Source organism: Schistocerca nitens, chromosome 6, assembly GCF_023898315.1.
Source record: "Schistocerca nitens isolate TAMUIC-IGC-003100 chromosome 6, iqSchNite1.1, whole genome shotgun sequence".
NCBI lineage: Eukaryota > Metazoa > Arthropoda > Insecta > Orthoptera > Acrididae > Schistocerca > Schistocerca nitens.
This window is the reverse complement of record NC_064619.1, coordinates 35,344,230-35,362,977: the sequence shown is the minus strand read 5'-3', so window position 1 is coordinate 35,362,977 and position 18,748 is coordinate 35,344,230. Positions and strand designations below refer to the sequence as shown.

Genomic DNA, 18,748 nt, shown 5'->3' with positions numbered 1-18,748 from the left:
TCAAAGCGTGGAGGACGGTCGTCATTTTGAACAGCTGCCGTGGACTTAAGTTGCTGCTATATCGTTTGAGTTGATTATATAAACGAAATACAAAGTATTTACTCCCGAGTTCCAGTTCTATACGTCAAAGTCTTGAGCTTAGGCAACACACGACGTAGGCTTCTAGAATAATCTAATTGTTAGTGCTACACTTGTAAACCAGTCGGCCGAATACCATACTATAAACCACAAAACGTTACTTCGAAACCCGTACAGAACTTTCATAGATTACCGTTTGATTCACCTTATTCATACGGTGCTTTCTAACAGACGATGCAATATTTGATTTGATGACAGAAAAAGCCAATGAAGAAATCAGAAGAACTGTATGTGACAGGATAAAATACCAGGATCAGCAAAGAATGTTCAAGATGTATGCAAATAATCAGCAAATTGCCAACTATGCCAGACATTTTCTTCATGCCGATTATCTTTCACTCTGTTTACGACATTGTACATTTCAATAGGTTGAATATTTACACATTACAGAAACTATACACTGACGGTGAGACTAAATCCCTTAAGTAGTGAAGTGTGTGTGAGCGTTCGATATCGGCATGACGATAACGTAACGAGTTGCTAAAACGTACTTTTCCACATAATGGCGTTACCTTAAACGATCTCTACCACGAAAGTAACTTTGTGAGTATACTATTAAGATAGTCGCAACAAGCAACAGTGCCTGTAGAGTAATGTTGTTTAGCAAATGGGACCTAAGCAATCTTTTTCTCAAACGAGCATTCACTGGCTTGTGTTTCCTGTATCCAAATATGTCTGGCAAACGTGAACAGATTTGCTCAGAAGGATACTGGATGTCGTCTTTAACAAAACATGTCGCATAATAATTGTTGCATGAAGGTCCTACCTTGGACAATCTCTACAAGGCAGCGGGCGACATTGAGTTCGAGAAAACAATGAGAAATTCAAGCAGAAATGAAATGATAGTTAAATAGACACCCTAGCTGCAAACAGGCGTTCATGTACTTCATTGGGGACATGTTGAAAATGCGTGCTCCGACCGGGACTCGAACCCGGGATCTCCTGCTTACATGGCAGACGCTCTATCCATCTGAGCCACCGCGGGCACAGAGGATCGTGCGTCTGCAGGGACTTATCCCTTGCACGCTCCCCGTGAGATCCACATTCTCAACATGTCCACACCACTACATTCGTAGTGCGCCTAATAGATGTTTTGCCCATCATAGTCATTACTCGTGGCAGATTAATCTACCAAGTCCCGTACGAGTTCGGGCATACCATGTGCGTTCGCACAAGAAGGTCAAAGTCCGGGAAGCCATATTTTAACTATATCATAACTATATGGTCATCCACGGTAACTGTTCTTTCGGGAACAGATACTACCGTCATATATAGTTAAAATATGGCTTCCCGGCCTTTGACCTTCTTGTACGAACGCACATGGTATGCCCGAACTCGTACGGGACTTGGTAGATTAATCTGCCACGAGTAATGAGTATGATGGGCAAAACATCTATTAGGCGCACTACGAATGTAGTGGTGTGGACATGTTGAGAATGTGGATCTCACGGGGAGCGTGCAACGGATAAGTCCCTGCAGACGCACTATCCTCTGTGCCCGCGGTGGCTCAGATGGATAGAGCGTCTGCCATGTAAGCAGGAGATCTGGGTTCGAGTCCCGGTCGGGGCACACATTTTCAACATGTCCCCAATGAAGTACATGAACGCCTGTTTGCAGCTAGGGTGTCCATTTAATTATCATTTCATTTCTAGCAAAGCTGTATGGTCATCCACGGTGACTGTTCTTTCGGGAACAGATACTACCGTCATATATAATTCAAGCAGACCTTTCATTAAAAGCGTGTCTCGTTTGGAGCTAAGAAGGGCATAACTAAATTTAAGGAGGGCTCTCATGTAACAGTTCACCATAAAACCTCCAAGCTGGTACCTATTTGGAAGGAGTGAGGGTCCTGTCCTTTTAAACTTCCATTAAAGACGTGAAGAACGCTCAGTTGGCTGCGAGCAAGTACAGTGACCGTGAAGACCAGTCTACCAACGTGGATCGGAAGGATGACGACATGCTTAGTGATTGCGATCAGGTCCAATAGATGCTGTATACGAGGGATATTCGAAAAGTAAGTTCTGGTCAATCAAGAAATGGAAACCACTGTGGGAATCTAATGAAACTTTGCACATACGTGTTCGACAGTGTCTCTAGTATCCCTGTCGGTTGCATCACTTCGCTCTTTTCAGTTCTGAGTGCATGGTGATCACATAAAGATGCGGAGAAAATAGTGTCTGCCGCCAAGTATGAGATCCTGGTGAGGAATTTCGCCTGATGTTATGCAGCTCACATTACTGAACTGTCGTACGGTTCCTACTTCGTGACAATTCTCGGTCGCAATCTGCAGGGGCAGTGAAAATGCTCCTGCAGAGTTTTCGATGGGAAGTGTTGCGGCGCGGCACGTTACTTTTTACCGTCCTGTCAGTGTCCAGCAATTTTCACTTGTCTAGCTAAAAGCTGTAGTAGAAAACACTAGACCACTACTGTCTATTGCAGGTCGCAACATACATAGAATTGTCTGGTAAACGGGATGTGGCTAGCTACTGAAATAAAAGTTTTAACTTGGCAATGTAAATTTTCACCTGTATTTTTACGATAAAGATCACAGTTAATACTGCGAAGTCCGTAATAAGTGGCAACACGATGTAAAGTTCACACGCACACCACAATCACACACGTAGCCAGTTTATGGTATTTACACCCGTTACCGAAGCTAATAGAGTTCACCGGACGTTTAGTTATGAAAATGCTCGCTCAAATGTTGTGCGCTCTGCTCTACACGTAATACCTGTTCCAGTCTTAGATCACACAACACGCCACGCGGTTTTAACTAACAGTCAAAAGCAATAATTTTGATGTTCTGTCCGAAATTCCACACGACTTTCACTATACCGTTCACTTAAATACACTTTGTACTACTTCGCGAACTCGTAATTAGCATTTTTCCGCGATTTTACAGTACTTTCGTCGGAGCTGCTTTCAATGAGATGTTACTAGTTCGAACCCTCAGCCCCTACTCCTCTAGATCACACCAAAGGCTTTGTTCCCAGCATAGATTGGCGCGAGCCTGCATTTTTCTGATTGGCTGATATCACGAACAGCAAATCAGGTTGCAGTATTATCCCGCGCTAACCCGCGCTTTACTTCAATGACCAATCATAGTAAAACATTTCTTTCTATGGCAATTGCTAAATAAATAAATTTAGAAAAGTATCAAATATAAAATTACTCCTTCCGAAATTACCGATTAATTTGTGTTTTACTCATGATTTATTAGTACCATAAACTGACTGCACATTTAATTATAGTAAATCCCCTGTATAGTTTAACTGGTACTTCGTGAATAAACAAAACAATATTCATTTACTTCTGTTCTTCTTCACTCATACAACACTCACACTGCTAATTACTACACATATAAAACAATTATAATTATGCAAATACATTAAATATTAGTCAAACATAACTTTACAACATTGTTTTGACTACGACTGCTAGCACTGTCCGTCAACTGCTGACCTCTGCCGCCTACTAGTACAACTACGTGCAGCTCTGTAACTCAGGTCCATGTCAGCTGGTGACATCTGTCCATGAGTCATGCCTATAACGATATCGTCCTAACAAGCGACAGGAGCGATGCGAAGGCGCTTCGCCTCAGTGTTTGATCACCTGCACTACAGCCGGTAATTGGCTCCCTCTGTGTTTCATCTCTGCTCACATCAACTACTGGCTACGAAGACAACATTTTCGCACAGACAACGAGCTACAGACGACCGCAAAGAATTGGCGGGAAGCACAGGCGGCTATCTTCTATGACGAGGTTATTGGAAAGTTGGTATAACTGTGCGACAGATGTCTTAGCTGGAGCGGTGACTATGTAGAGAAGTAGCTGGAAGGTGGAGCCAACTGTCGCAAATAAAACATTCCTGATTTTCAATGTAGTTTCCATTTCGCGACTGATCGGAACTTACTTTCTGGACAAGCCTTATATTTGAAGTATATTGCTTCTTCGTTGTGGATTCCGTAGAAATGTTGGAACACGTGAGGCAATACTGACCCTACGACTTATCTCAGAAGAAAGATTAAGGAAACGCAAAAGAACGTTTCTAGCATTTGTAGACTTAGAGAAAGCTTTTGAAAATGTTGACTGGAATACTCTCTTTCAAATTCTGAAGGTGGCAGGGGTAAAATACAGGGATCGAAAGGGTATTTACAATTTCTACAGAAACCAGATGGCAGTTATAAGAATCGAGGGGCATGAAAGTGAAGCAATGGTTGGGAAGGGAGTGAGACAGTGTTGAAGCCTCTCCCCGATGCTATTCAATCTGTATATTGAGCAAGCAGTAAAGGAAACAAAAGAAAAGTTTGGAGTAGGTATTAAAATCCATGGAGAAGAAATAAAAACTTTGAGGTTCGCCGATGACATCGTAATTCTGTCAGAGACAGCAATGGACTTGGAAGAGCAGTTGAACGGAATGGACGGTGTCTTGAAAGGAGGATATAAGATGAACATCAACAAAAGCAAAACGAGGATAATGGAATGTAGTCGAATTAAATCGGATGATGCTGAGGGAATTAGATTAGGAAATGAGACACTTAAAGTAGTAAAGGAGTTTTGATATTTGGGGAGCAAAATAACTGATGATGGTCGAAGTAGAGAGGATATAAAATGTAGACTGGCAATGGCAAGGAAAGCGTTTCTGAAGAAGAGAAACTTGTTAACATCGAGTATTGATTTAAGTGTCAGGAAGTCGTTTCTCAAAGTATTTGTATGGAGTGTAGCCATGTATGGAAGTGAAACATGGACGATAAATAGTTTGGAAAAGAAGAGAAAGCTTTTGAAATGTGGTACTACAGAAGAATGCTGAAGATTAGACGGGTAGATCACATATCTAATGAGGAGGTATTTAATAGAATTGGGGAGAAGAAGAGTTTGACTAGAAGAAGAGTTTGACTAGAAGAAGGTATCGGTTGGTAGGACATGTTCTGAGGCATCAAGGGATCATCAATTTGGTACTGGAGGGCAGCGTGGAGGGTAAAAATCGCGGAGGGAGACCAAGAGATGAATACACTAAGGAGATTCAGAAGGATGTAGGCTGTAGTAGGTACTGGGAGATGAAGAAGCTTGCACAGGATAGAGTAGCATGGAGAGCTGCATCAAAACAGTCTCAGGACTGAAGACCATAACAACAACAACAACAACATTCTGGTCTTTGATAATCTACGGGAAGGGAAAAAATATGCAAATGAGGTATTCGAATAATGCGTCGAAAAAGTGTGAAAGAAGAAAAAGTGTTTGATCCTTTTCTATTTTGACTCCTAAGGTCAAAGTTTATGGAGAGATATTGAGAAGGAGGCCCTGGGCTCCGGGACTTTCTTCCGCCTACATCTCCCGCCTGTTGGCTGACCTATGACCCCTGACCTTCCTTCCCTCGGCAGGTGGCCAGCAGCCCTCGTGTCCAGCAGCTCCCGGACCCGGCGGGCGCAATGCAGCGCAGCGTCTGCACCATGACCTCTTCTGCGGCTACGAGACGGCCGTGCTGCCCATCGCCGACATCAACAAGAACATAGAGGTCTCCATCAACGTCTGGCTGCACAGCATCGATATCGTACGTATACTGCCCACATATAACTACTCACCACTCTAGCACTTCGTACTTTGCTGGGAAAGGGATTATACAGCACTTTGAGGACATGTCACTGAGGCCCGAATAATGTATTGACCCTTTTACCCCACCAGCCATTTCAGTGACTGCTGGGCTCCAGGTCGCAGAAGGTAAGCTAACAGTCATGTCCAAACATATTATAAACATGGACTGTCGCGTATGCACTGAGGTGACAAAAGTCATGGGATACCTCCTATTGTCGTGATGGACTTCCTTGTTCCTGGCGTAGTGCAGTAACTCTACGTGGCGTGGACCCGACAAGTCGTTGCAGAAATACTGAGCCGCACTGCCTCTACACCTGTCCAGAATGCGTCCACTTCAAAGAACAGTCTGTAACAACTGACAAGAGGTGCACAAGTCACACACAATTCTAAAAACAGATTGCACCTTATATGTATAGTTAACAGCACCTCCATGTCTAATAAGAGCCTAAAGCTTGGTACCTCTTCAAGGGACCTACGCCTTCCGTTAAGAGGCAGCGCACAGTCTGGATGGAAGGATCTTAATTGTGGTCCCTCTCTTTTGAGCCCAACCCGACGGATATCTATGGTAGATCGGGGAAAACCACCGTTCAGGCTGTGTTGCTGGCGGGACCGGAAGGTTTTTACAACCGACCTACACAGCCTATACCTCAACCTCCACTACACTAATAACTTCTGATCTGAAGCTTAAAGTTAGGCACCTCTTCAAGGGACCTACGCTTTCCGTTAAGAGGCAGCGCACAGTCTGGATGGAAGGATCTTAATTGTGGTTCCTCTCTTTTGAGCCCAACCCGACGGATACCTATGGTAGATCGGGAAAAACCACCGTTCAGGTCGTGTTGTCGGCGGGGCCGTGAGGTGCTTGCGCCTGATATACTCTACTAGGAGCCTTGTAGGCTCAACACAAACCGTTAGCGTCATTACCTTTATTACTATTACCACAAGAACCCTTTCATTAGCAAGCACGAAATAAGATACCTCTCTATTGTACATCGTAAATAGTTTAGCACGCTGGACATGGAGGTCTTAGTCTTAGTTTCTAGCTTCAACGTACCCTAATGTCTTCTAGTTAAGTTAGTTTTTAGGATAGTAGATGTTAAAAGCATGGTGAGCGATGGCCAGCGTCTTGAGGGTCATTCCAAGACCCCGGCCGCCGCCCACAACCAGGTGACGTGCAATATTATACCTATCTCTTTTCTATTCAATTATCTTCCTTCCTTCTTTCTAAATATTTAATTCCGTTTTGTTTATTAATATCTCACTTGATTTTTTATTAGTTATAAGTTTTTCTAATGCTGCACAAATAAAAGATATCAAATGGATCCAAACAAATAGAGCCCGCCTCCACGTGGCGGGACACGGGCGACAGTGTGAATGGGGACGGGAGCCGATGTGGTGTTACTTTCAGTCACTCCAGACCCCGGACCCAGTCACAGCGGCTAAGTGGCAACATACGACCCACCATAAGAAATTAGACGGTGGGTCATAAAAAATATTTAGCTAGTGGAAAAAAAAGTGTCCATAATTGCGAAGGCGTTACCAGTGCAGGATTTTGTGCACGAACTGATCCCTCGATTGACTCCCATAAATGCTCGATGTCGGGCGATCTGATCAGCCAAATCATTCACTCGACCTGTCGAGAATGTTCATCAACCCAGTCGTGAACAATTGTGTCCCAGTGACAATTTCGTAGGTGTTTGGGAACTCGAAGTCCATGGTCTCCAGGTAGCCGAATATAACCATTTCCAGTCAATGACCTGCTCAGCTGGACCAGAGGACACAATCCATTCAATCTAAACACAATCCATAGTGTTGACGATCCACCACCAGCCTTATTGACAATTTGTGTCCATGGTTTCGTGGGGCCTGCGCCAACCTCGAACCCTACCATCAGCTCTTACCAATTGTAAGCGGAACTCACTTGTCCGATCCACACTTTTCAAGTCGCCTAGCGTCCAACCGATATAGTCACGAGTTCAGAAGAGGCGCTGCGGGTGACGTCAGGCTGGTGACAAAGGCTCTCGTGTCGGTCGTCTGCTACCGTATCCCAGTAACGCCCACTTTTGGCGCACTGTCCTACAGAAAGCGTTCATCGTAAGACCCACATTGATGTCCGCGTTTATTTCACGCGGTCTTGCTTGCCTGTTATCACTGACAACCCTGCGTAAACGACGCTGACCTCGGCCGTTAAGTGAAGCCCGTCAGCCACTGCCTTGTCCGTGGTGAGAGATAACGTCTGATGTCTCGGCACAGTCTTGACACTGTCGATCCCGGAATACCGAATTCTGTAACGATTCCCGGAACTGAATGTTTCATGTATCTAGCTCCAACTACCATTCCGCATTCAAATTTTATTAATTGATGTTGTGCGACCATATTCATGTCGGACGCCCTTTTACATGAATTATTTGAGTACAAATGACAGCTCCGCTAATACACTGCCCTTTTATATTTTGTGTACGCGTTACTATCGCCATCTTTATGTGTGCATATAGCTGTCCCTTGACGTTTTCACCTCAGTGAATACTGTATAGCGGTTGAAACGTCCCCTTAGAAAAATTATAAATGACTGTGCTTAAACTGACACACAATATTTTTAGCACAACGCAGTCTGACTTTTAATAATCCCTACAAAAGAATGGCCCTGACTAACAATAACCTATACCTTTCATGAATCACATATCTCACAAAAATCTTCGTTACTCGAACTACTGCAATACAGCGAGCGCCAATACTGCCAGCTAAATGAAAGATTCGAACTACTGAAGTCACTAACTACTGATAGGCATAGTTAGCAAATGAAAGATTTCGATAAAGAACAAACAATGTATTTAAATGATTAATGGAAAATCTCATATAAAGATGTGAAACAAATACTAACAAAGAGATAGAGGGGCTGGCCAGTACTTACCTCAGCTCAGTACAGCCGATAGATACACATAAAACAGAACTGAAAATTTAAGTTCCTAGCTTTCGGAACAAATGTTCCTTCATCGGGGAGGAGAGAGGGGAAGGTAAGGGAAGAAGGGAAAGGAGATTCAGTTACTCACAACCCAGGTTATGAAGCAACAGGGAAAGGAAAATAGGGAGGGTAGCAAGGATGGAGGCATGGTTGTCAGAGGGAAGCCAAAGATATTCTACTGTAAGTACTGTGCCAGCTTCAAACCAAAGAGGATGCATACAGAAGTAAATAGATATATAGTATAAAGATAAACACAACTATGTAGGATGAAAAGATGCGTGAATGGTTAAAGAGGAAAGGGAAAGAGGAGAAGACTGAAGAGTGAATGGGAGTGAGGTTGTTTAACGTAGGTTCAGTCCAGGGGGATGGCGGGATGAAAGGATGTGTTGGAGTGCAAATTCCCATCTCCGCAGTTCAGAGGGACTGGTGTTGGGTGGGAGAAGCCAAATGGCACGTACGGTGTAGCAGGTTCCTAGGTCAACCTGGGTTGTGAGTAACTGAATCTCCTTTCCCTTCTTCCCTTTCTTTCCCCTCTCTCCTCCCAGATGAAGGAACATTTGTTCCGAAAGCTAGGAACTTAAATTTTCAATTCTGTTTTATGTGTATCTATCGGCTGTACTGAGCTGAGATAAGTACTGGCCAGCCCCTCTATCTCTTTGTTAAACAATGTATTTACCTTAATAGTCTTCAAAAGTCATAATATATATATATATATATATATATATATATATATATATATATATATATATATCAGTTCATGACATCCAGTCTTATAAATTTACTGTCTCTGATGGACACACGTCCATATCAACCACTCTCAAAACTCCGCCATCTCTCTCCCCACATCCACCACTGCTGGCGGCTCACCTCCAACTGCGCAACGCTACGTGCTGTTAACAGCCAACTGCCCAACACTACAATAGCGACTATTTACAGCCAACTGCCCAACACTACAATAGCGACTATTTCAACAATTCCCACCAGCCACAGACTGCACACAGCACAGCCAGTGATCTTCATACAGAGCGCTATGTGGTGTTACCAATATAAAAACCTAAACAGCCTACTTACACGGTTTGTGAAGATGACGCTGAGCCCCAGATTATGTAGTGACCTTACCTAACAGCCATTTCATTCACTGCTGGGCCCCTGTTCTCTGAAGGTAAGATGGTTCAAATGGCTCTGATCACTATGGGACTTAACTTATCAGGTCATCAGTCCCCTACAACTTAGAACTACTTAAACCTAACTAACCTAAGGACATCACACACACCCATGCCCGAGGCAGGATTCGAACCTGCGTCCGTAGCGGTCGCGCGGTTCCAGACTGTAGCGCCTAGAACCGCTTGGCCACACCGGCCGGCGCTGAAGGTAAGAATGATATCCATAAGCATTCTAAATATGGGTGTACGTATACAGGATGGCCCACTTAAACGTTTCAATGCCATTATCTCTGGAACAACAATAGACAGCGAAAACCGACTTTCACAGGTATGAAAATAAGGCAGGGGATCATGAAAGTAAATACTGTGAAACATTCTAAAACGTAAACATTTTCAATGCAAACTTATGTATTTTTATGAACTGCCCGTATTATTCGTTACACAATCAAAAAATCACAATACGAATCGCGTTGGTTGCATCGCAATACGTCAGTTATATCACGAGAAATTGCAAAGCGAGTTCACGCTTGAAATAAAAGAAACGCGCCGCTATTGCACTTCCAGAGATACAAGCATGAACCTCACATTGCTCGTAGACGCGATGTGATTGACCTATAATGCAACGAACGCTATACTTATTGCTGTTTACACTGTTATTACGTGGAATGGAAACAATAGAGATATCCAGTCACTCAACTGCATACAACTACCGTTTACCCTTCTGTTGGATGCTTGGCCAGTCACGAATTATGTTTACCTGGTCGGTGATATCAGGTTTTTCGTTACCGTAGTGTCTAGTTTGTATTGTAGTAAGGATCAGTAAAGCACGAACGAGCGAACCCTTTTCATTAAATTTCATTGTGTGCGCTGAAACGTTTTAATGGACCACACTGTATAAGCATGTATGTGTATATATTCCACATTTTCTCTTAAATCACTGGACCGAATAGATTCAGGCTTGGTGCACATATCACTTACTGTCTGGAAATCATCGCTGTGGGGGTAAGAACGACCTATCTAGAAATGGGTGAGGGTGAAAAGCATTGTAGAATATCCGTGCTTTAGTCATCCACTGTTAAAGAATGAGAGCGCTTAGAAACTTACAACAAACTTTACACATAATTTCAAAGCCTTTACGAAACTGATCCTCTTTGAAGGTCCTCACATAATTATGAAAGGAGAAATTACTACATTTTCGGTGTTCGTGCTGTAAAACGGCGGCACGAAACATGACGTTTTAATTTATTTTTTCGTTACTAACACCTCTATTTATAACACATTTCGCTGACAGTAACCTTTTATATATCACTGGATGTATCTGCAAAATTAGATTATTTTACAGCACATAGTTCAGGAGAAGCGTCGTCATAAGCTTTGAGCCGTGCGAAAATGTAACTGCAGGGCGAAATTCGCTTGAGATACAGGTGAAATATGAGTACAAACAATTGTGAAAAATCGTACAATCTAAGTTTTCACGGCCGCTATTGACACCACTTAAAGATTCCGGGCTATTGTGAGTGCTATACGGTCTCCCACTCTCGAATTAGCTAAGCACGTTGCCTCGTTGCTGCAACCTTTTATGTTGATCGAACTGTCATTTCATATCATTTCGTCGAAAAATTAAAAGAAATGCACGTGGGTCCAGGTGATACTCTTGTTAGTTTTGATGTTGTGTTATTATTTACCATGATTCCGATGAATGAAACTGCTCATGTATAGCGGATATTTTTCCAGCAGATATTGTGGAGTTATTCAGACACTGCCTCGTCACAATCTACACTGCTGGCCACCGTAAATGCAACACCAAGAAAGACAAGAGGTAGCACAACAAGATTTATTTTGTAGATAACATGTTGACCAAGTATCAAATGATTACGTTTACAGACGTCTGTGACATGTGGTTCCTGCCAGAATCAGTAGCCAGAGTAGCCGCCATTGTTGGAGATCACCGCTGCCACACGTCTCGGCATTGAGTCAAAGAGACGTTGGATGTGTTCCTGGGGTACAGCAGCCCAAGCAGCTTCCACACGTTGCCAAAGATCATCTGGTGTGGCAGCTGGGGATGTAATCTGGGTCACTCGTTGAGCAACCATGGACCACATGTTTTCTATCGGCGAAAGATCCGGAGAGCGAGCCGGCCAGGGAAGCAATTCAATCTGGTTATTGACGAAGAACCTTTGGACAATGCGTGCCACGTGTGGTCGCGCATTATCCTGTTGAAATATGGCTGTGGCCGAGCCCTCGAGGTAAGGAAGGACAACTGGCTCCAGCACCTCGGATATGTAGCGCCGGCTATTTAAAGTACCGGCAATGCGTACTAGAGGCGTGCGAGAGTAATATCCAATGCCGCCCCACACCATAATACCCGGTGCAAGACCAGTGTGGCGGTGCATAATGCAGCTGTCCAGCATCCTCTCTCCACGGTGTCTCCACACTCGAATCCGACCATCGTGGTGCTGCAGACAGAAGCGTGCCTCGTCAGTAAAGACAACGTCATTCCATTCTGCCGTCCACAGCCGTCTGTCATCACACCACTGGCGACGGAGACATCTGTGGTTCTGCGTCAATGGTAGACGAAGCAATGGACGTCTTGCGGACAGACCACTCTGCTGTAAACGGCGTCGAATGGTACGCGCAGACACTGGATGATGCGTTACAGACGCAATGTGCTGTGCTATGGTTCGGGATGTCACTGAGCGATCCGTCACTGCCATGCGCACAATTTGCCTATCAGCACGTGCAGTGGTGCACCGAGGTGAATGCGATCGACCACGTCGGTCCGTCGTACCCTCCTGCATCCAACGGTCACATATCCGCATTACAGTTGTTTGGTTTCGTCCAACACGACTAGCGATTTCTCTGTATGATAATCCACAATCTCGGTAAGCCACTATCCTTCCTCTGTCGAACTCGGATACTTGATCAAAAGATGTTCGCTGTTGTCTACGAGGCATAACTGATCGTCTTGTGAAACAACCACAAGGTAAACACACGTGCCGAACGTACACGCGTCGAAATCGCCAAGCCTTAAATGGCGCTATGAGGTGGCGCCACAGGCGCGCGTGATGTGCGTCTGCGCTGAAATTCTAATCAGTTGCATATCTCATCACTGCAAACTCATGGTGTAAATTTCACTTGATTCGGATGCTTCCTTCAGGGTGTTGCATTTACGGTGGCCAGCAGTGTATTTTCAGGACATTAATGATCGTTATGAACAGACTGACAGGGTGAATAGGGGCAGTCCTCTTATTCCGGCTGTGGCCAATTTGCTTATGGAGGTCTTTGATAGGGACCGATGACCTCAGCAGTTTGGTCCGTTAGGAATTCACACGCATTTTTGAGGTCATGGACATTGCAAAAAAATGGTTCAAATGGCTCTGAGCACTATGGGACTCAACTGCTGAGGTTATTAGTCCCCTAGAACTTAGAACTAGTTAAACCTAACTAACCTAAGGACATCACAAACATCCAAGCCCGAGGCAGGATTCGAACCTGCGACCGTTGCGGTCACGCGGTTCCAGACTGAAGCGCCTTTAACCGCACGGCCACACTGGCCGGCCATGGACATTGCAGACCGCCGGCTAGGTGGAACCGCTATGTCTATGATACCTTCGTAGTATGGACACATGATGCAGCGGAGTTGACTACCCTCCTGAGACATATCAATAGTATCAATCCGAAAGTACTGTTTACGATGGAGAGGGAGAATAACGGCCAGCTGAATTTTTTTTGAATGTGTCTGTTATCAAGCGAGGAGTCGGAACTTTGCGCCATATATAGAAAAGTCACTCTTACTGATCGTTACCTTCGTAAAGAGTCTAACCACCACTCCCAACAAAAAAGGGGCGTCATTAAAACCTTGGTAGACAGAGCGTACAAAATTTGTGAGAGGCTGAACATCTACGGTGGACGTTCAAGAAGAATGGTTGTTCTACAAGAAGATAGGTGGAGCACTTCGCTCTGGGAAGAGCATCAGGATCGACGAGTAACAAAGGCTGCCCAAGGGGAAAGCTTTCCTTCCATTCATCAGTAGGACTACAGATCGCATTGGTAAATTGTTGAACAAGTAGGTGTGGAAACTACCTCCAGACTTACAAGGAAGATAAAAGAATGTTTAAGATTGGCGGAAGATATACTACATCTTTTGGCTACACGGGTGTATATAAAATTCCTTTTAGTTGTGGACTGGTTTATATTGGTACCAGGAAAAGAGTGTGAACACCAGTCTGGTTGAACACAGGAAGAATTGCCGCCTGGGACGTAGAGATAAATCTGTCGTAGCGGAACATGTTTACCAACAGAGTGATCATGAAATACAGTTCAGTGAGACGAGCGTCATATCGCAAACATCGCATTATCATGCTCGTATGTATAGAGAGGCTATTGAAATTTATAAATACCCAACAGTTTGAAAAGAAAAGAGGAACGTGTTAAGTTAGATAAAATTTGGATGTTAGCGTTGCAACATAAGAGTGACGATCGATTACTTTCAGTCGAGAATGTTGGCATTACTGAAGCTAAATTCGTAGCCGACATCACGTGATGGAGAGTAGGGCCTTCTACTTTGTCCATATATTTGGGATCTCGCGAATTGTGGTTGCTGTTCGCCGCTTTAGCTCTGAAAATGTCTCCTGCAGTCGGAGATGGAACGTTACGAGAAAGTTTTATATATCGACCTCGGCCTGTTACCAGAGGTTTTAAACATGACATGCGAAATATGTTAAGCATATGTGAGTACGCAGACAAAGCCAAGAGTAGAAAGCTCATCCAAAATCACTGGAACGATATGGAGTACCTGGCAGTAGGTGGCAGCACAATGCACCTAATATAAAAACGTGTTTTCGGGGATGTCCGGATACTTTTGATCACATTGTGTTTGTTTTGGAATATTCGGTGTTATTTACGATCCGTCTGATTTGAGAATGAAGGTTGAAATTAATATTTAGTGATTTCCGAATGTGTGGTTAGGCAGGAACCAAAGGCGAAAGCTTAAACTGCTGCGTGTGAATCGCGGAGCAATAACATTCATATTCTTTGTCACGAAGTCGATATCCGATCATGCGGTCGTCGATATTGCGTGTGAATCCAAATGACGTCACGTTTGCGGGAATTAATGTGAAACGAGCGTTGCCCATATTGATATCCCATGGAATAAGCGTCCATAGCTACCAGAGAGTACATAGCTAACACACACTGCAGTCACTTCTGTATCATCACTGGCCGAGCTCGGCCGCGTAGCAAAGCTTCACACACACATATCGAGAAATTCGTAGAGGGATGGGTATAGTATAACAGTGTCTCTGGGAGCTTCACCTTGTTTTAAAACGCAATCTGGCTCTCCTTAAGTACCTCTTGAGATTTCCTTTCATCCTCTCCAACACTACTCTAATCAGTGTGAGGTGTTACATTATTTGTTCATTTCTTTACATTTTTTTCAATCTTGCCTTCGTTACCAGCGTGACACACATTTCACTAAATGTTGTAGTCAGTTATCCACGTCATAGACACCTCCTAGTGATTTTTGTAGCTCCAATTATTGATTCCTGCTGACGTTATTCACTGCTCTATCTAACTGTGCCCCTTTGTGTTTATATTAGTTATTTAAGGTAGCGAATTCGTGTTTGTTAGTTATTGTAAAACAATTTTGTTTTCAATCGCAATAGCAAATTGCCAACGATTGTGACTGAAAATAAAATTGTCTCCCATGTTTATGTTTTCTGTGTCTATCATCCATTTCTTCCAGATCAAACTCATACCCACTTTTGACCCACTTTTCCGTGACACAAATGTCGTAGAACCTCCTGCCATCTGCCCGGCGCACCCTCAACAAAATTTGAGTTCTACTGCCACCTGATACCTCATCATACCAAGAAGACGGTTTCTGGGTCGCCGATGTAGCATTTGAGCTCAGTGTTAATTGAGTAAGGATCGAGGAAGGTAATCGGATGATACTTAATTGCTAAATTAATTCCGGTAATGTATTCTCCATGGCCAACAAGCTGCTAAAAAAAGAGCTTTGTATCGCCGGCACATCTCACGTGTGTGCATAGGCTGCAGCGTTTCAGGGAATGAAACAATAAGCCTACTGAAAAATTAGCTTTACTGTGAAATAAAACAGAAAACAATAATCGAAATATAGGCAGAATGTCGGAAAGCGTGTAAGCTGCCCGGGGCTTCAAACGGATAAAAATTCACTGTTGCTGCACACAATGTCACGTAACACAGGGGCGCGCCGATCGCATACTTTATGACCGTGAGCCTAAATCGCCCGTACTTTGTTTCCCCCGACGCTTGTTCTCCTACAGCTGCCACAGCCAAGCAAAGTTAATCCTGTAATGTTAACTATCTGCACGTGGGATTATTTAAACAATGAGTACGACACATATTGGCACGAAAGACTTAAAGGGAGGTACCGGTGAAATTTCGACCGATAGTAAAAAAAATCACAGGGGGCTGAAAATTTGTTTCATAACATATCTTGGCATACTGAATAAATGTAATTTGCTAAACAAAACTTTTTTCATATTTTTGGATTTTTGAGTGTTGAAAAAATCATTATTTTTTTTTTTCAGTCCCGTACGTGAAGTGGTTGGTTATCACTGATTGCATTTACAATAAGGATTTGAACCAAAATTGTGTAGAAGTGACGGAGCAGTAAAATGTTTTGTTTCGGCATTTTGATTTTTTTGTAAGAAATTGAAGTATTGTGACCTTTTTAACACTATATATAAACGAAAAGTGTAGATAAATTACAAAACTTTCTTTTTATGATACATGATAAGAATTTAGCGTAAAATGGAATTACTACGACATTATACAATGTTTGACCCAGTATGAAGGAAAAATTAAAAAAAAGGCGACTCGATAGTTTGAAAATGGTTTTCTTTATTTTCAGTTTATATATCACATGGCATTTGCACCGTATATTAGTGAACAACACGCCATTGCATCACAACAATGCGGCCCTGTAGGTTACAGCATCACATTCGGATACAGCTTCTTCTCTTTGATGTTTGGCAAAATTAATTTGTCGACGAATTTTTTTTTATTTTTTCGAATATTTCACTTCATCTTGCTGCGATGTTACTTTGTGCCTTCTTTCTGATGCTTGTGCTGCTCCATAAGCGTATTTAAGTCCAAATTTTGTCATTATTTCTGAAAGAACTCTGTGAGATCCAACACTATATTCACAAAACTGAAAGAAGCCGCTACTTTTACTCTCACTGCAAAAACACAGGTCTCTTTGACATGCCTACTCTCATTAACATTTTGAGTTAGACATCCAGCATATCGTGTTAATAGTGAATCGTCAGTTAAACACGTATAAAGCGATAGTATTTTGTCTAAACAAAGTTGATTTTTTGGTGTTTTTATATTAGAAGCATGAGATCCATACTCAATTTCTTTTGCCAATACTGACTGATAAAAACACTATGTTGACTGTTCTTTTGTGCCGTGTGAATGCTGAGGATATTAGTCAGCAGAAGCGCAATGATATATTCCATCTTCCGTATTCTGTAAATAATAATCTGACACTATTGCACCTGTAAAATGTCAATCATATCGAAAAGTATGTTTGTACGTACCTTTATATCACCTTTATATCTATATATTGCTTCTTTTAAAAAATACCCTGGCATTTTTTTTCATAGTGTCCTTCAGTTGTCCATGACACTTGCCACCAAACGTATCAAATCGTCTTTTACTTATTTTTCCTTCATACTGGGCCAGGCATTGTATAACTACGTAGTAATTCTGTTGTAGCTAAATTCCTCTCAGGTATTATAAAATCCAAATTTTTATACTTTATCTACACTTTTCATTTGTATGTAATGTTAAAAATGTCACAATACTTCAATTTCTTAGAAAAAATCAAAATGGCTGAAACGAAAAAATACTACTCCTTCGTCAAGTTTAAACATTTTTGGCTCAAACTATCTTGAGAATAACCAAGAGTGTGAAAAAATAATTTTGTTTCATAACTGTAAAATCCAAAAGTGTGAAAAAAATTTGTTTAGCAAATTGGATTTACCCACTTAATTCAGGACGCCAAGATATATTATTAAACAAATTTTCAGCCCCCTGTGATTCTTTTATGATCGGCTTGAAATTTCACCGGTACTTCCCTTTAAGGACAAAGTAACTTTCGCATGATGTGACACTACCACGTAACATAGCTCGTTGAAACTTCGACCGAAAATAGAAAGAACTGCTACTTGGTGTTTGCATACAAGATGGCCGCCGAGTGAGATCGCAGGTATTTTCTTTGTTTGACAAAAGAACTTACTTAAGAGGAAATAATGTCAAATTTAAATTTTCCTTGTTGCGTATACTTGCTGTAGTGTCTGTTCTTGTCATACACTAAATATTAGCGTCCCAGCAGAACTTGTTCTTGAAAAAACTTCGTGTTATCTGAAGTCCCGATAATCGCGACATAACCCGAAATTTTGCGTGACAAACACAAAAAATTCTCTTCAAGTTTTCTTGATAGCGTGAAATTCGTTAAAAAAAGACAGCTACTAGTTTCATCAGTGTCTATTGTCGCAATAAAAGTATAATTAAAAGTTTCTAAATCGTATTTAACTAACACATTCCGTACTGTTTACTAGTTAGATAGATGCGATCAAGGCCTAAATTTTCCGACCTATAAACGTTTAAAAATTGGCCAAACACGCTTTATAGCGTAAATTTTCTAAAAGCAAAGTAATTACTACTTCATTCTTCTGTCATTGTATCTCTAAATCAGTACAAAACGAACAACAACCACACATAAGACCCTTGTGTCGTTTTTTGTTTACATACAGCCAATTTCGCGTCCTTGACAAATTTAAAACATCATTTAAACTTAATTATTCTTTAGAAACTGACCATGAGTGAGAAATGTGGGAGCTGTTA

At 42.4% G+C, this 18,748-nt stretch overlaps 1 protein-coding gene across 1 annotated transcript in view; it reads left to right on the top strand.

The window, feature by feature from the left end:
- LOC126262661 (neuronal acetylcholine receptor subunit alpha-10-like) overlaps positions 1–18,748 on the top strand; it is a 243,878-nt gene that overhangs the window by 51,457 nt on the left and 173,673 nt on the right. Inside the window, exon 2 of the mRNA XM_049959431.1 lies at positions 5,521–5,690. Within this exon, the coding sequence (XP_049815388.1) occupies positions 5,521–5,690 (170 nt within the window). The remainder of the gene's footprint in view (positions 1–5,520; positions 5,691–18,748) is intronic.